Source organism: Colletes gigas, unplaced genomic scaffold (genome assembly GCF_013123115.1).
Source record: "Colletes gigas isolate AHSC1104 unplaced genomic scaffold, ASM1312311v1 Colletes_gigas_Sc00008, whole genome shotgun sequence".
Taxonomy (NCBI): Eukaryota; Metazoa; Arthropoda; class Insecta; order Hymenoptera; family Colletidae; genus Colletes; species Colletes gigas.
In genome coordinates, this window is record NW_025106637.1 from 2,507,476 (window position 1) to 2,532,231 (window position 24,756).

The 24,756-nt window shown below is 40.5% G+C and overlaps 1 protein-coding gene across 12 annotated transcripts in view; it reads right to left on the reverse strand.

Moving 5' to 3' along the window:
• Positions 1 to 647: 647 nt before the first annotated feature.
• The window catches only part of LOC122396900 (tropomodulin), a 78,818-nt gene continuing 54,709 nt past the window's right edge, over positions 648 to 24,756 (reverse strand). For 4 of the 12 annotated variants that reach the window (XM_043395646.1, XM_043395654.1, XM_043395656.1 and 1 more), the window contains exons 8-10: positions 24,158 to 24,305; positions 22,748 to 22,850; positions 16,287 to 17,123 (exon numbers count right to left, since the gene is read on the reverse strand). In XM_043395646.1, the coding sequence (XP_043251581.1) occupies positions 22,762 to 22,850; positions 24,158 to 24,305 (237 nt within the window). In that variant the 3' untranslated portion in view covers positions 16,287 to 17,123; positions 22,748 to 22,761. Of the gene's footprint in view, positions 4,530 to 16,286; positions 17,124 to 19,213; positions 19,285 to 21,811; positions 21,892 to 22,747; positions 22,851 to 24,157; positions 24,306 to 24,756 lie in introns of those variants that run through there. The other 8 variants (XM_043395652.1, XM_043395653.1, XR_006259070.1 and 5 more) reach the window with 7 other exon arrangements.

Sequence of the window (24,756 nt, forward strand, 5' to 3'; positions counted from 1 at the left end):
AAAAAGCATTTTAAAGAGGAAGCTTCACCGCCGCTAACAATGCCTTGATAATTAATAAAACACTAATAGTTTCGGAACTGCACGCGTCTAAAGTTTTAGTATTTTCAATAGGCGTGAATAGGCTATTGTACGTAAGCCGGGCAGTGAGATAGTGGAAACTAAATAATTATCCCTTTATATAAATTACGATATCTCGAAAACGGAAAGTCGGATCGTCAAAAACCAAAAGCCATTTTAAAGGGGAAGGTTTAGAGCTTCCAATAACAAAATTTTAAAAACGATCATTCGACCAGTCGCGATAGGTTTAGTGTTAATAAAAATGTAATATTTTTGTAGTTAATATATCTTATTGAAATTTTCAGGAGTTATATGCATATATTAAATTTTTTCTCTTGTGTTATCGGAGAAATTTCTAGAAGAACACACACACCTGTAAAACGAGAATACTTGTTTCCTGTCGGTACTGGGTCAATACACGCACATCAAACTCCCCAAAATTGTGATAAAAATAAACTCGATTTTCTTGTAGCAGGATTTACATAGCCTGACCTTTAGGAGATATAAATTGAGAGAATAATAAGGATCGAAGTATGGAAAAATGATAGAATCCAAGGAGCCAGTGAAAGATGTACCGTGGGAATGTTGCGTTTTTCCATAGTTTATTTAAACTTCGCGTTACAATGTAAGTCTAGCAGCAAAGTTTCGATCGTGCGCGTGCATTTTTAGTTTCGATAGGTAGATACGCGATACGCGTCGTGCGACAGAGTGCATATGCGAGCTCGTGATTACAAGAGGAACGCGTATTCAAAAGGCCGCGAGCGAGACGAATGATTACAATGCCATTTTTCTAATTAGTCTGCGCCACCCATTCTTCTTTTTCGCTCTAACGATATCGTACCTGTGATCAGGACACACGCGAAACACGCGTCGCTAGTTTTCACTCATTCTCTATTCGCTGCAACGAATCCGCTATTCGCGAGCCTCGACCACGCGCGCGTCCATTCGTTCTCTGCTACCAGAGACAGGCAAAATTCATACCTAAATAAAAATTCTCGAACAACGGACAAAAGATAAACAACCCTTTGGTTAAAATCCCGATTCGAATTCAAGACCTTCCAAACCGTCTCTGATCCATATTTTAAAAAAATTATTTGCTACATATTTCCCTAGCACTCAAAATATTAGATATATTAATCGATAAAAAAATCGATCGAATAAATTCCTGCATGTTGTTTAAGTTCATTCGTCGTTCGAATAAAATTCTACCGATCTCTGTTCGTTATGCGAGTCGCGGACTATCAAAGACGACAGCGAAGACAATATTTACAGACGGATATCGAGGCCAGAGATGAGCAAAATTCGTATTTTAAAATAAAAATAAAAGTTTCGATCGTAAAACGAAATACTTCGCGTTGGTCGATCGAATTTTGCCCAGCTCCGATCGAGGATAATCATTAATTAAAAGAACGTTTCGTTAGCGTCTCAGCGAATATTACAGCGAGGCGATCGGGGACGATACGTTGAACTCGATTCGTGGATAAAAAATTCCTCCTTCGAGGAAGTATCGTCTCCGATCGCTCGACTGGGACTCGGACGAAAGTTGAATCGAATCGAAACGGAGAAGCGACCTTTCGTGTCGAGACATCGTTCAACGATCTCGACGAAGACTCTCTTGATAGCAGCGATAGCATGTTCGAGGGAATCACGACGTTTTCACACGACATTCGACTATATTTACATCAACTACCGTGAAAACGTTTAGTCGATAGCCGAACCTTGACATTAAAAACGCGACTGAAGGATTGGAAATTAATTTACGAGTTAAACTGTCGAGAGAAATAGAAGGAATAGAAATATTAATGGAACAGAGAAAAGTGTAAAGAGCACAGGCCTCGTACGACAGTGATTAAATAGGCCTCAATTAGGTCTTCTCTTAGTAATGTACATGCAAGAGTCGGATGGGAAATTAAGCCCGAAATTTAGGAGAAATGTAAATTCAAGCCAGAATAGAATTAGAACCGCATTATGGGCAGAGCTAGATTCCAGTTGGGTAAAAATTATAAATACATTAGTTCATGATCGTCTATAATAAAGGTCTGCTTCGCGATTAAACGTAGATTAGGAGTACGATAACTCTCGCTTAGCTATGAGAGACGCTTATATTCAAGTTGTACTTGAATTGCAAATACGATAGCTACTGATTAATAGTTTTAGGACACGTTTGGAACAGAATTAGGCACAGAAAATATATGTCTTCGAGTTCGTAAACTTTCCTCCGAGCGTGTAACGATCGCTTAAGATCGTGACGATCGCGATATATATTAATATTACTCGTAAATTCCTCGCATCTCACGATGCTGCGAATTCTCCTTTGGGGTTTTCGCGGCGAGGCGCGTTTTAAAACGACAAAGGCGACAGAAATGATTCCGTCTATATCACGTTCTCCCCCGCATTCTCTCCCACCCTTTCGTCCAATCCCATCCTCTCAGAACGTTCTCTCGGTTACAGACAATATTCGACGCGACTGCACGAAAGAGTCCTGGTCAGCCGTTCCTCGAATGGCCGCCCTGGGCGACGTCGGATAAAAATAATATTTCAGTGAGAAATCTGAACGACCTCGCGAGCACTTATTGTCGCTGAAAAATTCGTTTGGAAGTAGCTTTCGCGTGACACCGTAATACCGTGTCACGTGGCTCGATGGTGGAAAACGTCAAACGCGAACGCTATTTTCGAAAAAGATTTTCCGGTAATTTGTGATTTTTACATTAACGACCAAAGAAGAATTTAATTCTCTGATCCCTTGAAATTTCCAAGTACGAAATAAGTTTAATGATCTAACGAGAAACGTAGCGTTTAACAGGATTGCTTGATATCAATTAAAAATGTTACGAAAGTCTTCAAAAATGATTACCAAAACTTTTCTGCAGTCATCGAAATATTATTTCGACCCGATTCGCGCTGTTCTGTACTTCGACAGCTACTTCGAACTTCTTTTAAATCGATCTCGACACGATACGTGGGTATATCGAACTGATCGAATTAGACGTGGCGGTAACAACGCGAACTCGTCGATTCCTCGCGAATTTGGATCCCCTGTACCGGAAGCAGCTCGAATCTTCCGAGGCTCCGGAGCGTCGGGCGTTTTTCAGCGTCGAGGAAAACTGATGGGAACGCGATTAACGGGGAAAATAATCGCATCTCGTGAACGAGCACGATTCGTTTGCCCGCCTGAATGACGCAAATCAATCGTGAACGTCGACGTTCCCCTCGGCCGGGAGGACGCCATCTACGGAAACTGGATTTCACGGACGTATCGAGGAGTTAATCCCCGCGTTTAGCATAAAATAAACGCCGGAGGAATTACGACGAAAACGCGTCTCACATTGAACCAAATCTTTGAGTCAAATTTAAAACTAAAATATTTTTACCATCGGATAATCGGTAAATATATTTGAATGTATTTTTAAAAATTTGGGCGACCTTTCCTATTTCTAGATTCGCTTTGTAAAAACGAATAAAACCGTGAATAAAAGCAACCGTTCGCGTTGAAGCGCCCACGGCAATAAAACAAGGTAAAGAAAGGCTTTCTGCTCGATTTATGCTCTTTGAAGCTGGCAACACCCAAGATGAGACGGATGGGAATAAAAATAACAAAAGTATCGGAACCCCGGGGACGTTTAAGCGCGGTGGCCTGCGAAGAGAGACGAGGCGAGGGTACTGGTCGCGCGGCAGGAAGCGGTCAGGTGCGATTCAGCGGGTTTCGCGGCGTCCGGTAGCGAAAACGAGACACTTCCGGGCGGGCTGAATGCGCTGGGAAGGGAAACCGGAAGCGCCGACGGAACGGCTAGGCTGTTTTCGAAACCGAAACCGCGGAACTCGACCGCGTGAAAAAGTAATCGATGGCGTTCGATTATCAACGAATTGACAAAAACAGTCCCCGAAGAACTTTGTTCGAAAATAAAATTGAATCCGTGTCGAACGGGAAGACCGCTAAAATGACAAAAACGAGTCAAAAGATGTAAAAATTGCCAGGAAAATGACGCCACCGACGTTCACTAACATTCCAAGTAGTAATATCGAGATATGGTCGGACGCGGTCTCCCCGAAAATTCAACATAAATTTCACAGCAAATATTCCACGTACTTTTAGACGCAGAATCGTCTCCCACTCGATCGAACCGCGAACGTGTGCCCGTTAAAATTACACGAGCTTACAAAAACGTCTAAAAATTCATTCTCTGACCCATGTTTTCTCTATTAATTTTCTATACTTCTCGAACCGTTTTGAGCGATTTCGTCGTTCCTTCGTGGCAACCGGCCAGTACGGAACCGGAGGGTTTACGAATCGAAAATCATCGTTCGATCTCCCGTTTCTTGCATCGTCGATTACGATTACCGGATCGTCGTTGTCGCTGTCGAAGTCGTGGTCGTAGTCGTTGCTGTCGGTTTCGTGGGCACGGTTGATCATCGATGAAGGGCCCAGCCGATGGTATAGTTGCGGGAAGACCTTCCCATGCGGTGCAGCCGATCTGTGGAAAAAAGTCGCCCGTCGACGGCTCCGCGTGAGAACACGTGGAAATATCAGCGATTATCGCACCGAATCGAACGATCGGATGACACGGCCACGAGGGCTTCTTTGTTTCTGTCGCCTGGAATCGCGAAAGGGGGATTTCCAATAGAGACCGGTCGAGAGTCTCGACCCACCAGACTCGATAACCATTTGAACATTTCGACGCAGATTTATTCAGGAAATATTTTAAATTACCGCTCGTCGTAGGCTAACGATTGACGCGGGGAACTTGTTGCTCGGTTAGTTTATGGCTACGAGCATACTAGATGGGATGGGTGAGCCACATACAGCGCAAATTTACCTCCTGCAGTTTCTGCACCAGAAACGTTTCTCTCCTAGTTCCGCTTTGTTGGAATTTTGAATTAAGATACACGCGTTTCTCTCGTGTACCGTGCTTGGGCAAAATCTTACGCGAAAATGCAACGTCGGAGTTTATAGTCGAACCGTCAGTTTGTCAAATTTACCGAAACTTTTTCCCATCGATCCGTATTCACGGACCGCCAGGAATAAGGTCGATCGAAACGTTTGAATTAAAATTGTAACCTCGCTTATTTGGCCGTTATTTATACGCTCGGAGTAGACGATCGGAAGCAATACCGACGGGGAACGTTTAAATCAAAATTTAAACGATGCTTGCCCGCGCCATTACTTGTCCCGTCGATTCGGCGGCGTTTAAAATTTTATAAAATTCAATAAAATCGCTCTCGCGCATTTCAAACGAGCCGGGGAAATTTGAATCGCCTCTAAACGAGTAGCGTTGTTCCGGGCGGGCGTATCAAAAATCGCGGCCGCCTCGCGAAATCCTCATTACGCTGGATCCGAATTACAAATAGAAGTGGATGCCGGGCGCGTAATGAATTATTTATATTCGAGCAGATACAGTCGACACCGGTCTCGCCCTCGATCGTGGATCGCGGCGATATAAATGGATCCGTGCAGAGGGCGAGATCAAAGCGGCGCTACGGCGTTAAAGCGGAACGAAAAAAAAAGAAAAAATAAAAAAAAAAAGAGCAGGAAAAATATCGACCGACGGTTTGCATCGCGAGCATCTTCCTAAGGGATGGTTCGTGCTATCCCCTTTTACACCGTCTCGACGCGACTCGTAAAGCTCGAGTAATTAACGTGGCGTCGAAGGGACGCGACGAAACGCTCATTTTATGACTTCGACCGTGCCGTTCGGAAGAAAGTGTCCAAAGTGTTTCGCTTCGTAGGAATAAGTGCGTGGATCGAAGCATCCAATGACTAAGACTTTATTTTAGCTTTAAATAAATTACTTAAACGAAAGGATATTGAAATTCGATCGACTCAAATAGACTGAATAAAATTTCATCGGTCGCCAAAAATAGATAAGTTTCTAGCGAAATCACGAGTTCGTAAAATAAATTACTCTTCGTTTGTATTATTTATATCCGGTGAAACGAATTTACTTGTAACGTAAATTAGATGAAATTTTCTTTATTTTTTTTAGGAAATTTTCTTGCAGGCGCGCGAAGTTTCGTATAATTTTTGCAGCAGCTTGAAAATCGAATGCCCGGCGCACGGTGGCGGGCAAACAAGTTACGACTTCCCCGGAAATTACTATCTAGAGCGCGGGAGGCTGGGCGCTAGCATTTTTAACGTGTCATCATCGTTTTCGCCAATCCTGATAAGCGAAGAGGTTTCCGCGCCCGCGGCAAATCGATTCTGTCGCAAAACGCGACGTCATTACCGTTGAATATTGTTTAAAACGCAAACACGATGGCCGCGCGCTTTTATATATCGGAAGCTGCGCGTACTCATTAACGTTCGAGAGTCATGAGAAATTCTAGAACGAAACGGACCGAAATTATACCACTCCCTCGCTGTTTCAGCTGTTCCGCGACACCGGTGCGCACGGAATCGCGAATTTGTAACATTTAAACCGCGCAATTTGCTCGTCGATGCACGCTTACTAACAAAAGTTAACGAACGTTCGTCGAGATGCACCAATTTTTCTGTTTTTATCCCACCATTTATAGCGAGACTGATAATATCCCGTTTGAAGAAACACGAAAAGGCTTTGGAATAATCTCGAGGGAAAGACATTTCTTTTCGTCACGGTCCATAGAGAAAATGATGACAAAGTCCGTCTTCATCTTTGTTCTATCGCCTGCCGTTTAGGAGCTACATCAAACGGCACTTATCGCGGGACACCCAGTATAACCGAAAAATAACGGTTATAGGACCGGTATAGAATCGATATATCTTATATCTTACGTAACAGTTGCTCGAATGGTCTTACTTTAAACGTTTTTAACATTAATATCATTAGAAAAGCCCCTGTTAAGTGAAATAAAGAGGACGGTTATATAGAGTTATGCGGGATTGTAAAGGATCAACGTCCGTCCGGATGAATGGTATTCCGTTAGTTTCTACGGGAACTCGATGAGAGACAGTGATTATGAGCCGAGAAAAAGAGGGGTTATTTTTTCTCCACAAATCACGGGAAATTGCCAACGACCGCCGCATAGAAAACTTTCGCCGGAAATCAGATTTATCGGCGCGCCGTAATTTTTTTGCAGAATGGGTGCGGCTGCATCTGCCAGCAGGAGATAAATGAAACGCGACCACGAAAAGTTTCGCGATTGGAACGGCCACGGGGGCCGGTCCAATAGTATTTCGAGTATCGATCGGTGATTCGGAAGATCTCGTTTCTCAAATTTATCGCTACTTATTCGAATCAAATTGGTTTACACGCCCACTGCCAAATCAAAACAATTTATAAATTCTATCCAAATTTATTTCCCCCGACGTCTTAACTCGAGAATTAATTTTTCTGGTATCATAGTGATAAATTCTGACATATACATATAGGTGACGTGGCAGTCAAAGTGTTAAAAGTCGAACAAGCTCGATGACTTGGAACTTGGAACTCCTTTACGATAAAATCTAAAATGTACTTGAGCTGAAAACAATTTGGTTGGTTTCCAAGATGGTCGACAACGAGTCTGTAAGAAACGTGACTTGGAAGGAACGAAATCTGGCGGCCTGAGAATCTTTATCGTACGTTTCACGAAGGTCTCGACCTTGCTTATCCGCGTAATTATGGTCGCCAGAGTGCATCGATGCTGGGAAAACCACAATTCGCTCGACGAAAGGACATTCTATCAGCGTTTGTCACCAAATTCTCGGTGTCGTTTTACGGGAGTTACGACTGGTAATCATAAAGGAGAGTCTCGTTTCGCGGAACATTAAATTCTGACGGGACGTCTCATCCCCCGCGGAGGGTGGGAATATTCTTAAAAGGTTGTATCGCGTCGAGGTAAACGGACGAAGAGAAAACAACGGAGGGAAAACTGCTGGGAGCTTCTCGCGGATGAAGATGAAACTCAGCGACGCGCCAGTCGAGCGTAAAACGTCCGACTCCCGTGATTCCGAAGCTTTCGTTTTCCGGTTACTCCGCCCCCCCTTTTTCGACCGTCGAACGTTTCGATAAATTTTGGTGGAAACAGTTTCCTGGGAAAATTGAATCCTGAATTGTATTTTAACCCGTCGACGTACGATTCAACTTCGAATTATTTTTCAAACGTGTACTATTTAATTTCGTTTAAATTTGTTCGTGCAAGAAATGGCCACGAGAAAAAATAGATATGTTTAACGAATACCTCGTGAATGTAAAAATATGTTCATTTTAATTACGAATAAATGGCCTCATGATTGTGAACTTGCAACGAGTCAGACTCGTCATATGGCAAAGAGTTAAATGGAAAAAGGATTGTATTTATATTTTTTTGTGTTGTCCAATTTTCAGGAGAATCGAAAATAAAATAAAATTTGGGAAAGAGTAATATAATAGTGACTAATTACTGGGTCTAACGAGACCATCGATTGTTCTGTTGGCTTTCGCCCCGAGGACAGACCATTCCAAAGGACGAGCAACTTGCTGAGCAGAGTAAATTGGGGTCAGTGTGTCGATGATGAAACTTAACCCAGCCTGGAAACGAAAAAGGGGCTCGATCGATCTCCCATTAACATCCGGAACGGAAGCGTGGTTCGCGCGGAAACGAAATCCTCGATTCGGTGATCGCGACGAAAGTGCATCGTGGAAGTCATCAATCTGACGGAGCCTGCACGCGATAGGTACACATAAGCGTACATAATTCCCGGGGAAGGAATTTTGCTCCACTTTGTGCAAGGGTAACTTTCGAGGTACATCGATTCCCGTGGATAAGATACTCCCGGGTCCTGACTCGGTGCCAAACTGTGGCGGACAGAGTCAATAAACGTCGCTGGATTTGCTTTTTAAATTAACTGTGTCATCGTTGCGCTCGAAACACGAATATAGAACTGTGTTCAGGGAAAAATTATTGATTGTAAACTACCCCTACGATTAGATTCAAGAGTATAGATCAGTTTGAATTTCAGTTTGTCTCGAAGAAAACAGTTCGTCCCCAATTTGGAGATTGTTGTTCGAAGGAACGGTAAAACGGTACCAAAAGAGAGCTGAAGGCAATACAAAAATGGATAAGGCTCTTCGAAGACTCTACGTCGACTCACGGCGAATAAACGAATGTTCCAGCCTAGGGTCTGCATTCGAATCGATCCTTCGAGATCCTCCATGATCGTTTCCCATTTTTCCCCGAGCTGATAGGCTCTACGGAGACCGTCGCGGCAAGATTCTCGTAGAAGATAAATAGCACTATGTAAGCGACAGCGATTTTTGAATATTACGTTCGGGTAGGAGGAATCGATCGACCCGATCCGTGTAGTAGAACAGTTGGTAAAGCAGTCGTCCGGCAAAACAAAAGATCCGTGTTCGAATCGCCGGCCAACAACTCGATTTTTTCCCCCCCCCGCGGAAGTAAATCATCTGAAGCGGATAACCATCGTCGACGCTCAATTTTTCACAGAGTGTCCAGAGGAATTGGAATGGGAGTTTCGATCGCAGATACAAAACAAATTATTAGACGCGGACTCCGACACCATTCTATGCTACGACCTTCCACGTTACTATTAGAATTATACATTATTAACGCACTCGCGTGTACAGAGTGTAGAAAAATTTGAATGAAAGATTCTAAAGACTAAAATAAGAGGAAAATCAAGAATAGCAATTTCTTGATTGAGGCTTCGTTAAAAAATTATTAACGTTTAAAGTTCCATACGAATCGGAAAATTTATCGGCGAAATTAAAAAATTTCAAATCGTCCTAAAAAAATTATTTGTAGTTGCAGGGGTCGATTAGAATCATTTTTGGTCAATAGACGTATCTTCGAATTCCTACGCATTTTCGAGAAAAAAATTCGAGAAGGTGCCTAAATTTTCGGCGGAAAAAGATTTTTTCAAATCGTCCTGGAAAAATTATTTCCAGTTGCAGGGGCCAATTAGAATCATTTTTGGTCAATAGACATACCCACGAAATCCTACGCAGTTTCGAGAAAAAAATTCCTTACCGAATGCCTGACCATACCGTTGATACGTTTCACTGAAATTTCATGAAAATGTTTAAAAAATCATAACTTCTGAACGGATCGGTGGATTTTGATTTTTCAAACGGCAAACAACGCGTATTTTAATGAAGAATATGTAGAAATTCTACGAATATTCGACTTATACCGGGTAATCGAAATTTTTTTGAAATTTTTTGGCGGAAAAAAAATTGTTTCAAATCGTTCTGGAAAAATTATTTTCAGTTGCGGGGGTTAAATACAATCATTTTTGGTGAATACTCGTACCCCCAAAATCCTAACCATTTTCGAGAAAAAAATTCATGTAGGTGGACAAATTTTATTAATAATTTTTAATAACTTTATAACGAAGCCTCAATCAACAAACTGGTATTCTTGATTTTCAGGTGTGAACAAACACCCTCTACTTTCAATATTATTAAATAAAATACTACTCTAATTTAGATTTTCTAATCTGAGATTTTAATTTTAATTTTGTGTATCTGTATATGCTTAGAAATTATTTTATTTAGCAATAATCCTACTTTTTGCTTCTATATATGAGAATTTAATGCCAGATAGCGACGTATCTTTAAAATTGGGTTGGCATCTGTCCTGAAACTTGTCTGTGATAAAGCGTGATGAAATCGACTCGTGCCTTCCAGAACATAGACAATATGTGAATTGAATGAAATTCAAAGCACGTGAAAGGTCGCGTATTACGTGCATTATTGCGCAACCGTCGCGTAACACAGTCCAAGCCTAGCCAGTGTGCCAAAAAATGTGGATCGATCGTCTGGTTTACGTAAACGCATCGACGGCATGCCAGTGCAGTCATGTTATCGGATCGAGGCATTGCTGCGTCGTTACGTAACACATGACACGTGAGGGACGAATGGCGAGGATCGTTAAGGGCTGTTCTAGCCTGATCACGGGAGAACTAGGCCATTTTAGAAATTTTCCAAATCTAAGAAATATCTAAGCAAATATTAATCTGAAACTTTGCATTGTCATACGAGGGTCCATTCGAATGTTTGACGACATAAAAAAATTGTTTTCTACAACTTGAAAGTATCCCCTTACACCTCCCGAAAAAGTTCCATCCAAAATAACAATAGTTTTATGAAAAAAAAAATTCATAAATATCCAGTTACTTGCAAACGCAATATGGTTTTCGTCTACGCGATGTCGCGTGCACTGTTTCATGGGAAATTAATTATTAACGCGAGCTTCTGTCGCGAAACGTAGAAGATGCTGTTACATGGCACACGGGATGAAGCTGCACCGGAAGTGTAATAGAATTCGCGATTCACTATGATTGTCTCCCCGCGCTGAATAATTTCCCTCGTTCCGCGGGGAATTACATTGTACCGTGTGTTTCTTTGGTTGCGTATGCATACACGACGGAATCAACGGTTCCTGGGATTCTTATGCAGATTCTGTATATCAGGGTTTACCTCATGGGGCTAGCAAGTATGCCAGACCGTGAAACATAGTATTCTTTTTGGCCGTGCACGAGCAGTGGGATCTCGAAACGATATTAACCCTTTGCAGTGTAATTATTTCCCTAGTTTCTTCTCAAGTTCTAACTATTGCTTAGAAAATATACAAATACGTACGATTTCACTAGAAAGCTTTAAAAAATATTTTTATCCACTGGGTAAAAAATCACTTGAACGTTGTCTCAACGAAAATTATATACATTTTTAAGCTACGAAAATTGAACATTAACCTTCCATGTCAGACTTCAATTGAAATATATTAAATTCTTCTCTCTGGGAATATTAAACAATACGAGCGCACGGACAATAATTATTGCATTTTTCTGTAAATTACTCGCGAAACTATTTTCTCGTACGATTATTTACTGACAATGTGAAACGAGGTCGAAACCTAGGAATGAATTTACACTTTACGAGATTGGAACTAAATAACACAATAAAAACATTCCAATAAGGTACACGTCGGGGAATTAAAAACTAGCAACCAACAATTCCAACGGATCGAACAAATAATGCTATACGTTTCGCTGAATATTCCATATAGCAAAATACACGCAAAACTGCCGGCGATATTTGACGTCCTCGAGTAAATTACAGACCATCCGTGTAAACCCCAGCTCGAACCGGGGGGATATTAAAAATGACGTTCAAATGTGCAGAGGAATAAGAGATTCCCTAAAACTACGAAATTTCACGGGGTAAACGCTGGGAACGCGATACGGGCAAGAGATTTTAATATCGAGCGAAAAATTCGCGAAGGAACGGGAGGCCGGGGGTATCGACGATGATATGAAATCCAAAACAGATATGGAAAAATGGCCGGACCGATGTCCGACGGGGGCAACGAAAAAAAAAGAAAAAAAACAATGAGAAGAATCGAAAGAAAAAAACTCGGTTGTACGCGCGGACCGGGCGGAAAAGTAAGTGAAGCTTCAATAGCCGATTAAATTGGCTCGAATTTTTATCGCTTTACGTTCTGGTCTCGGCGTTTATCCGTCAATTTTATAGAACAAAGTAGCGCCCTGTGCATCAAACGCGAATAAACCTACGTATTTCCATCCACGATCGCTGGAACTCCCGGCAAAAAGTGCACTGACGCTTTGAACTTGCGATGAAACCGATCGGAACATAATCACCGGTATCGATACGTATCGATTTTAAGAATATTGTCGCGAATGTGTCAGAGCTGGGACATTGCATTGCATTAAATAAATTTAATTGGATATATTGTTCCCTCGACTGGGTCATAAATGCATTAATCAGGGCAACCTGGAGATAGTTAGAAAAAGTAACAGAGACTAAATAAAAATTATGATAATAGCACGACTTGCGAACGAACGTTTAAATAATATATTCGAATAAAAATGACTACGTTCCCCCCCAACAATGATAAATAAATTTCATAAACGAATACCCGTGATCCCTTTAAAACGTTCCCCCTATTAAAATTTAAATACGATTCGTAAACAACGCGACGGTGAATTAATAGAAATTCTTGCGCCCGCAAATAAGATTATTTATTTGGCAAATAATCCGCCGTCCGTGTACGAGCGTTAACGCCTCTATAGTATAGATTTTCAATTACTGCTGGCCCCGCAAACAACCGAGGGGGGGGTGCGTAATCACCTCGCCATATTGAAAATAATTTACCTACGAGTACGGCGCGTCGTTTCGCATTCTAAAATTTAATGAGAACCCGGTGGGGCAGGGATATCGGAGGAAGGACGAATTGGTCGTAAGGCTGAATACAAATGGGTTCATTTGCAAAGGAGCGAACAGAGAAGTCCGTCCGGACCAACGGACAAACAGTTGACCAAACTCATTATTATTCTTCCACCCTTCGCGTCTTTCACCTCTCCGTTTTCGGAATCAAAATCCTCGTGCAATCGAGTCGACCTCGCTGACAAACGGCTGAAAGGGAAGCTCGCGTGGAATCAACATAAACTCGATTAACCGGTGACCCACGTGTCGTTTCTTCTCAAAGGGGAAGCATATCGAGGCTCCTTTTAACTTCACACTGTATCATCGGATCGTTCGTTCGGCGCTCCAAGTATTACTCGCATTAATTACTAGAGATTAGTCAACATTTATATCAGTATATCGCACCATCGCAACAAAGTGACAGTATAATGTATAAAAATAAAGCATATATCCGCTCCAAATTTATAGTACAGGGTCTACGAGGTAGACATTTTGAAGTTAACAATAAATATCCTATAAATCAACGATACTCTAATTATAATTAATTCATGGCACTTTCATTCAAATTCGTATCAATTTATTGCAATCTATAAATTTGGAATTAATAATAAATTTACCCCTATTTGCAATCGATTCGATACATATATTTTGATCGAAATTTATAGTAATTTATTACACGTGATAAATCATACTGTAGAATTCTAATTAGTCTTCGAAGGAGGACGCGTAACAATTTTTTCGTTGAATTTATCGATTTCCGTCGCTTTCCTTGCGAGGGTGCAATATGGCTTCTTTACTCGTTAATGCTACTTACGTAAAAAATATAATATTAAGATAAACACTTGCTACATCTCGTGAATCGTGGCTATTAAACAATACCAGATTAACGTCTACAAAAATTAATGATAAATTGTGCTGGTGCATTGGAACACTTCTCAGGTGCAATAAATGCGTGCTCGTTAAGGGGGAAATTTATACACGTAAAAAACAACAGAAAAATCGAGTTCTAACTACGTCAAAGTACGGTTAAAAAATGTCAGTACCATGGACGGAGGGGGGTGAAAACGAAAAATAACGGATGTGCAACGAAATACAAATCTTCTCGAAGGATACAATTTGCATGCGCGGAAAAACCGTGCTCCCGAATTACGGGCCAGGAAAGATTAACACGTGCACGAATCTCTATAAATTCGAAAGCTCGTTGAATTTCCTGCACTCGAGCAACAGTGGAATTTCGTGGCCATAAATCGTACCCGGTATAGCTAGCGATGGGCTCGAGACACTTCGAGTCGGTTCAACCTTAGGTGGAAAGTTCGGAAAGTTTCTCAGCCGACTAACTTGCCGCGTTAGACGAAATTAGGGTTCTTTAAAAGTTTCGTGAAGTCTGGATGAGATGATTGTTTCGATAAATCTTGGGAGCGTCGAGAGATTAAATCCTTGGAGCAAACGTCGGAATACGCGTCATCGGTTGCAATGGCGAATAACCTCGATATGGATTCGCTGAATCGCCCGGCAAGACTGACTTTCAAGGTTTTCGACGATTCCGAAACTTTTTCGAACTCTCGATGCCCCCGCAGAGTTTTTCAAACTCTCGAATCTTATAAGACTTTGAAGACTTTTAAAGGCTTTTATGATTTTACCAGAATTATAGAAATTTCAAGAGCCCCGAAATCGACGGGAAGTTTCAACGATTCGAAGACTTTCGAAATTACGAATGTTTTCAGAAACTTCCAAGAAATTTCTCAAGACTTTCGAGACAACATTTCCATAACATTTTCGAAACTTTTACAACGGAATTCAAGGATTTCAGAATTAAACTTGCTATTCAAAGCGTTTCGAATCTTTCGCCGTGTTGGCCAGAAATCATGCAAGGGTACTAATTGCCCACTCCAGCACATTCAGAACTATTGTAGCTTAAATTTTCAAGCTTTTAAAATGGAATTGGAAGTCGATTGTCGAATTAACAACAGCGTGGAAACTTTCGAAGCTACTAAAACCGCCAGCCCGTGTATAAAACAAATTTCACGTGGTTATCGACTGTCTGTATAAGTAAAATTTCGGTCTCCCTTAAATTAAAACTTGGAATACCCGTTTACTGGGTGAGCTAGAGTGGCCTAAGTTCGTCGATTACACCAAGATCGTGCATCAAGCGGGCTTTAAAAAAGTCACGGTGGATAGGTTTAAACATGCTATTATATGAAGTAACACGTGGCACCGACGCGATACAAGCTGCATGTAGTTAGCTACTCGTTGCACGGTGCAATCTCGAAATCAACCGGGCAACTTGGGAGCACGCACGCCGATAAAAAGGGGCTTCCGGTCTACGTGATATACGCGTCGTTACGCCCGGAAAATATTTTCGTCGTTATCGCCGGTGGAAGTTTCAGGGAACACCAACAATTATGATTCTGAGCCAGCAGATCACATTCAACCCTTAAACCGTAACCGGAAATACATGCACACCGTGTCGCTTTATTGCTCGGTGTGTACAGATTTCTTGCAAAACGGCCACTCGAATCTCGCCATATCGTTAAATTAACTTTAAAATTACTTCGAACATCGCCAACAATTTTTTTTGTACGAGACTACATATTTCCTCTACGATGAAAGACGCGCAGTTATCGAGTGACAAAAATACCCCAACGCGTCGTGAAAATATTTTCGGTGGCAGGAATGCAATTCCAGCACACGGGTACATTGTTCCGTTTTATTGCGCGTTTTAAATAGTTCGCCACGCTTGAAGTAATTTTTATTAAATATTTGGAAGCGACGGACCTTACTTTTCCAGTCACACGTTCAATTTCAACTTAATTATTATTTCTGGAAAACAATTTTTATCGACACCTTTCACCTGAGAAACTTAAACATCTAACACAGGCTAGTTATAGGATAAACCTGGAACGATTTATTTTTTATTTTTGTCCAACGACTTCGTGAAAACAAGCCTGAAGGAACGAGGTTCAGCGAATAGAGCTGTTTTACAACCTGACCCCAACTTAATCCTAAGTTACAGTCTAACTTAAACGTAACACAATTTTACGGGATATCCTGTGATCAGTTCTCGCGCCAAAATAATTCTCTTTTGCAGCTCAAAAAAGGAAGACGTCCACTGTATGCCCTGAAAGTTTGCGATCAAGAACCCTTGCTCGAGATAAGAATGATCCTGGAATGAATGATCGCATATAGTCGCTGCTGTGTTTAAATATTTTCGTTTAAGACTACGCCCCTGGAGAAGTCGAAGTACGAAAGGAGGAACGAGGCCTACAATCTCGACGATGGACAGAAAAAGCGGGATAATTGGTTTAAGGGTTAAATTCGGATCGCTGCTCACAGTCTGAAATTATCGTGGAAGAGATAAAATTTATGTACATGATCGAGGTAAAACGAGGGTGATACAGTGCCAGAGCGGTTTATTTGCGGTTCAATTTGCGCTAAAGTACAGATACTCATGCAAAAAAAAAAAAAGGAAAAAACACGAACAGTATGTACAGGCGTGGACGTGTATCGTACCACGAACGAGGCGGAGAGAGAATCGACGCAAACAAAAGCGGTTAGAAATTAAAAATCTTAAATTTCCCGACCTCCCGACGGAACGATCGTTGCACGGTTTTGGAATTGAAACAAGACGCCGGAGAACGACAATGTTTATTCTGACACATATTTGACAAATAGGCATATAATTATACATAAAATGGAAAAAATCTTCCTTTGATACGTCCGTTTTCGTCGATCCTGAATTAAGTTACTCGTGTAAAATCATTAGCGAGAACGCCGCGAGCGATGCATGAAAATAAGTGGGTGTTTTATATCTTATATATATAATATGTATATATAGAGAGATACGTATAACATATGGTAAATAAATATATAATATATGTACAAATAATACCTAGGCGAACGCCACTTCGCGTTAAGATGTCGCCACCCCGAGCCGGGACTGCCGTACTGCAACAGACACCCGAAACACTGTCATCATATGCGTTCAGCTTGGTCAGAAAAAAAATTATAATGCAGTAGCCAATCAACACAGCACACAACTCAGGGATTGAAACTGCTTAAAAGAACCGTCGTCGCGATGGAAAAATCTATTCGCGCGAGATCGACCACCCTAATACTAATAACTCGTCCTAAAACCTCTATGCACTCGTTTGAAATTAATATTGAACAAATTTCTGACCCACTGAATCCAATATTCATCTCCCAAAACAATCAAGAGAACGAATTTACGATGAATTTATAAAATCCTGTTTCACGTATAGAATTTTTAAATTTTCAAAGGAACAAACTATTTCTGAATCAATTTGGAATATTTTTAGAATACCAGCGGACGAATCGTCGGAAAAATCGCGTGCAAAAGTCTCGTTCTATATTTTCGATTCGATCTTTTATTAGAGAGAATCGATTCCGGTATAAGAACCGATAATCGAATCCGCTACGTGTACACCCCGATTCTGTGTTTCCATGACCGTTACGCAAGATAGAGGTTTTTTTCAAAACTCCGTTAAAATTGAATCGAAATTTGTATTATTTCAGCTTTCAACCCCTGCTTTACGTACGTTCTCCAAACGCTCGGCCGCGGATGTTGCAAAGAGAATATTCAATTTGATTAAAAAAAACTTCCAACGCGAAAGATAACTTGTTTTAAAAAGTGTTGCCCGAATACCGTAGCCATCGAACGGTTAGAATAAATATTTCATTCGCTTAAAAAATATAAACCTTCGTTTTCCTTTATTTCTCTAATAAATCAGTGCAAACACGGGCTATCTCTATATTGTGTTTTTGCATCGATGCTTTGTTCAACCCCCTATTGCACAAACTTCACTTTATTTCGTAAAAAAGAATCTTGAATGTGGATTCCGAATTCTTTGATAAGACTATTCTTACTTCTATTGTATTGTATAAAGTTAATTTACAATTATTACTATTTCCAAATTTTCATTTTAATCTAAGATCAAGACGTTCGAATTCTGTTATTTAAAAACAGTGAAGAATTCCGTTCGGTTAAAAGAAGATTTCTCACAGGTGTTGCAAAACGTCGCAACAGGTGGGCATTTCTACAACGAATTCTAGCGAAAGAAATTATTTTATTCCCGATTACATGGATCCACGCCCTTAAACGTTTGTATTGTTCATCTTTCGGTAATAAAATTAATCGTTTGTTTATTCTCCCCGTTTATAATGTTCACTTTAATAGTATCGGTATTACTGTACGTAAAATCCCTTTTTATATGGAATATTTGTTTCTAAATATTTGCACCGATTCCACAAGTTTGCATAATTGATTCATCCCGGTGAAAATATTGGACTTTCAAATTAAATCTTTCGTAATGTTTTTCCTCCATTTATACTGCCACTGAACTCTTCATTAAGCACTCAACAAAAAGTTGTATGCTCGAGAAATGTTTGAACAAACGTCTCGTTTAAGTCCATAATTAACGTTTCTGAAAATTTAAAAATCGTTACGACTAACTTGGAATAATTTATTTACACCAAACTATTATGAAAATGTCTGGTTCGTTTGTACAATGCAACGCGAGAGATTTCTGCGTTCTAATTGTCGCGTAATAAGACCATTTAACTTGTCCCATTTTTACCACGGTACGATTTTCAGGCGTGTAATACGTAATATCCAATTATCTGCTTTAAAACTCGAAACGCGAGTCCACTTGTCGCGATAAAATTTGCATAAACCTTTCAACAGTTGAAAGATCCAATTACTGGGATATCTACTTTATTCCCAGTGAGAACGGAGCTCTCGAATCAATTACCGTCATTTCCGGTGGACAAAGAGCAACGGTCACTCGATTAAAAGGGGAAATTCTCAAAGCAGCTCCGGGTTCGAAACGTAATCTGGCCGGGAAAATTGCAATTTCCCCGTTGACCAGAAATAACCGCGTGACGATATAAAATATATCCCGGCCGCGAGAGCGCGATCGTTGCTTTTTAATTGTCTTTCATTCGCCTCGAAATCGAACTACCAATCGCGAAAATTGCTGTTTTTTACCCCCGTGCTACTGCGCGAGTGTTTTCCTCATCGACCATGTTACGAATTAAACAAATTTAAAATGAAAATAAAAACTAATCAGCAGTAGGAGACTAAATAAAGCTACACGATTTTAACATAATTCATAATTCTTCTCCGAGCAACATTTCGATCGAGCGATCGTAGACTAACAACCGAACATTTTTGCGTTTCCCTTTTCTTTATTTCAGTGATCGAGAAAACGCAAAATCCAACGTGGATCGTTGGGGAGCTCCTTTCCACTTCGCATGCGTTTCGTCACACGTTTCATGCAAGAGCAAAGAAGCTCCGTTAAACGAACAAATTCACTCTCACTCTGTTAGTACGAATAAAAAAAGGTGTCCACGAGCGTTAATTAGAGTAAACGTCACGCGTTAGGTGAACACATCACGCTTGTTATTATCGCAAGAATCATTCGCTGAAGAGATTTATTAGTCGCGAAGAGATCGATGCACGTCACATTGGGGGAACACTGAAAGAGAGTCACGGCGATCTATCGATCCCGACGCTGGATGGGTAAATTTTCGTCGCCGCGAACATCGAGCGATTTTCAAAAGCTCTGCGCACTCGACGATCGCGCGACGTTTAAAGCGTTAAACTCGGCCCATCGTGAAAATCATTCTTTCGGGTTTTCATTGCGACGCGATGGGCAGCCCCGTTCCGCAAACAATTATCAGAAAGGGAAATTACGCTCGCGCGACGATTTTCACGACCGACGCCAATCGAGAGGTCCATGCATGTAAATCGAGTTATTCGAAAACAACCGGCGGATAGATTTTCACGATTTCGGACCAATTTAACCCATTAAGTAACGAACCATTGTTCCCTAAAAATTCGCTTCTGCATTTCACGTTAAAAAATATTTTAGTAACAGAGAGTACTATAAAAATCAATTTTCAATTTTTTTCATTCAAAAAAAATATTGCAAAAATAAAATGAAACTTCGTGTCTGAAAAATTCAATTCAAGTGAATCTTAATATCAAATTATTTGTTTTTTAACACTGGTACTTAATGGGTTAAGCATTCTGATGTTTCATTGGTTCAACGTGCTGCTTAAATTTCAACAATTTTATTTCCACCGAACGAATGTTACCGGGAGGACAAGAACCTCCAAACGAACAACAACGCCCGCTAACGTTATTTATATTTTAAGTTCGCGTGAGAAAAAGAAATTACTTTCATTCTCCTCCATAAATAGCTAATCTGAACTGTAAAGCGGCAATCTGCCTAGCAACTTTCCTCCAAACGACCGGCTAATTGAGTTGTACCCCCCCTCGTGCACGAGGGAAAAACTTTATTGGGAGCAGCACGCGGTTGATCCAACGGAACAGTTTCTACGTGATTTAACCTGTACGGGGGTGTCAGCGAGTTGAGCAGGTTGCATTACAGTACCAGCAAAAAGTATGAGATCGTATCTTGAACGAAAATACATCCATGAAAATTTAATAAGGCTAAGAAAAAAATAATTGCACCACTTATTTTTACCTGAGGACTACGAAACGCTTAGATATTTATCGAAAAAGTATTGCACTCTTCATGAATAATAACGTACAAGAAGGTACGAACTGCATGTACCTCAGAAATTACTATAATTTGACTGGACTAACGACACATGAGACACGATTTTCATTTATACTTGAATAATGATCTAATGGCCTATCTGCTCGAAAGAGTAATCTCACACTTTTTATCTGATATGTCCAGTGATGGGATCAAGTTCAATATTATTAAAAAAAGGTGTCCAAGAGTTTCGAATAACGAATGTTATTAAATTTGTCTCGTTAGAGGAATAAAATGGTATACAAGATTTGTCTGGAAAAGAGCCACAGGGTGTTCGAGGTGTTGGTATCGCGCTGTATTTCACCACGTGCCAGATACAGCTCGCGATACGCTTGATCCCATCACTACCCACGTCGTCACGTGTTAAACTGCTCGCTGCTCGACATTTAACGTCGAGAGGACGTCACGCAAAGCGAACAGAGCTTCTGGAGCTTTGCGTGGAAATTAACGCGTCACGACTTCATCGGGTTTGATAGGATGTACCTAAACCTTCCAGCGAACCCGTCGACCGGAGTTAAAGCTCGTCTGCGAACACTATTCGTAGTTAACGACGTGTCAGATCAAGCGTGAACTCTGTTTTCGGCTTCCATTACAGGCTCTGCAGGTAGCTACGATCCCAGTCCGTTAAACGTAAATCGATGAAAAAACCCTTATATCCTCGTTACGTTTTCGTTTTACGACGAAGTCGTGACTGATCCTCGGAATTTCAAACATTGATCTATAATTTTGCCTCGAAGAAAATAACTTAAACTTTGTGTTGGTGTTTACTGTAGAATGGAACGGTTCAAAATTGCAAGATTCTTTAAATACAGTTCCGTTATAAGAAGAATTACGATTCTAGTTACTTTGAGATTCCGAAGATCACACATTTTGAGACCCTTCCGTCACCTGAAAATGCAATTTATTGTATTCGTTGAACGCGCAAGGGAGTTTGCGGTATACTGTGAAGCGAAATTAGCGAAGCTGCAAAAACAACGATTAGATGGCTCGTTCAAAGAAAGAAACGCGCAGTTCACTCTGCTGATCGACCACCACTCAACGTGTAGCTACCTTTCATTGAATCAAGGCAGGTTTCCTGTGGTTCATGTTAAAGAATCGGAACTGTAGCCGCAGCGTTAGGTCTTTCCGTACTGTTGGGAAAGAATAGAGGTGTCGTAAGTATAAGTCGCAGCTCAGACTCGTGGAGTTTCTTGTCGATGGGTGGTAAGATCGTGTACACTAGAGAATTAGTCTACCTTCGCTGACAAAAGAGACGTCGAGACGAACTGTGATTCGACCAACGATTTACTGTACACGAGACGTTATTTTCTACACGTCGTCGTTTCGAGATCTTCTTGCACAGCCAAGGTAGACGTGGCACGCCCATTATAATCCTATCAGTTTATCGTGATCCCTACACTCACCGAATTAACCTGAGCTGTGTGTACCACCTACGCAACAATGAGACGACAAATCGCAAAATAAGATACGATGGATTTCCCCTTATGCGCGCATTATGGCTTAAGCTAATGTCTAGCGTGACGTTAAAAGGAGTAGAAGGAGGGAGGATGATGCGAGCAACTCAAGATAAAATCGTGCAAGGGATGCATGAATAACATAGATGCTACTAGTACCAATATTACTAAGCAATAACTAGTAATACCAGTTTTACTATTTACTGATAACATAGCTAATAACAATCTAATTAATACTCCCAATCACTGATTCTACTAGTAGCATTCTTACTAATGAAACATACTTTCATTGACCAAGACAATTTCAAGAACGATTATCAGATTAACATATTGACCGTTACAAAATACACATAAAAAAGTCGCAAACAGACACAGAAATTCTTTCTGACGAACTTGATGGGACGTTCAACGTGTACAACTTTGACTCGACATTTATAAACAATCGGTACACATTACGAGGACTAAAATCAGGCATAATTATTTCCAAGACTATATTCGGGGTAGAAATTCGTTGAACGGTAAATCTACTCACTGCACTAATCAGCGCTACGTTCTGTCTCTTAAGCCACCTACGGGGATAATGAAATTTTGTGATGGTGCACCGCTCTCTAGCTTAGCGCGTTCCACACGACAGACTGGCAAACACAAATAATTTATTAAAATTCTCTTGGTTTAAAAATTTACCTACAAAAGGACTGCTCAACGCAGGCGTATGGCCTGCTTGAACGATCGTAAGATGAGTAATAATAAAATGAGGTGAAAAAATATATTAAAAAGCTTGCGTTGGATGGGATGGAAACGTGTTGGAACATGCCATAAGGTGAAAAGCAAGATTATGACCTAGAATAATCTCGGATACTATGTTTGTACAAGTGTCGCGTCGTAGAACGCCTTTTATCTCATTAATGAAGCAACGATACACGAAAGCACGAAACAACTAACATCTGCTTTTCTGATTATCAGTGTTAAAGTAAGCTACAAGTAACAGTGGAACAGGAACGCGACTTAAACAGATTCGTACCGAATTAAATGCGTAAGTAAGTTGAACCTTTGGTTCTGTACTTGGCTGAAAATTGAAAACAGACCGATCATATTCAACATTTGGAATTTTCTAGGTACAACATCTTCGGTGCGCGGAATAATACGACGAAATGGTCGAATAAAATGAGTAACAGGGGTGCATTGGGGTGTAATGGTTGAGAACATTTTGAAAAACGTTAGAAATATGATGCGGGTACTGTACATATTCAATGGGTGCACTCTGGGGTCTCATAATTACCTCTATGCCACTAGCTAAAAAAATAATAAATGAATTTAGCAGGATGAATGGATGAGTGATGATGCGCTAGTAAAGCTCTATGTATGACTACGAAACAGATTCAGAAGAGTTAGAAGCATTTCGTCACATGATCTCCATGGTCCCCCATACAATTGCTTCCATCTAAACGAAAAATTAAGAGTTTAAATACCGCTATAGTCCGAATAAAGACAGTGATGTGTCTTTTTAGAGTGTAGGAATAAATGCTTCGACTAAAGAAACTATGTATGCAACGAGACACGCGGATCTCTGGATAAATAATCATAGAAGGTAGGTTATTTTTGTTGTAGATGTATAGTATGAACGTTTATAATGTATCTATTAAAAATTCAGGAGCAATATACCTGGAAAGGAAAGATTAATCAACTAGTCTAATAAACAGATATCTCTGACATAACTGTAGAGACAGACAAAGCTCAAGATCGATGAACACCACTGAAATGATAAATAACAAATATATCTTGAACCTGTATATGTACATATCCACCTAAGGAAGGTAAAACATTTCTTTTATAACATTTCACATGGCTGAATCAATGTTGAATGATGTATACCAGAAATAGGTTAAGATCGAAACCTCCGCGGCAAAAGTTATTCGTGTATAAATATAATATTTTGACTCACTCCTATCAATGTTGCGTTGCAAGTGTGCAGCTACACGATGTCTGGCGTCATTGAATTCCAAGTGAAGACCAAGTCGAAGCAACGTTGGATTTTGTTCTACCAACTGTGTGATTTCCATTTCAATTTTGTTTCCCAACACTTGTGACCTCTGCGCATTAAAAACAACAATACCCTTACATTAGGGAAAGTATAGGTAATAGTAGATCCTGATTATAAAATATTAACTTCGAAATGATTTCAGATTTTCGCAAAAAACTTTCGCTCTACAGAATGAAATTCTGTTTACGCGTATACGTCTTCAATGGCGCATGCGTGAGCACAAATCTTACTACCGCGATTGTTTTGACACTCAATTTCTATAATATTTCACTTAAAATTTACCTATTTTAGCCCAGCTGCACTACACTTTGATTTCGGAGGCCGAAAATAACTAATTTGCTATATACTATTCTAATTTAATTCAAATATGTATAATGCCGCACTTGCTCCGAGCTGCGAGCAGCTCTCGACTCGGCGACTAAATGAACAATGGCCGCCGAACCTAACCTAATGACTCGGAAACTTAAATTCGAAATCTGTATCCCCTCCCCTCCCCCTCC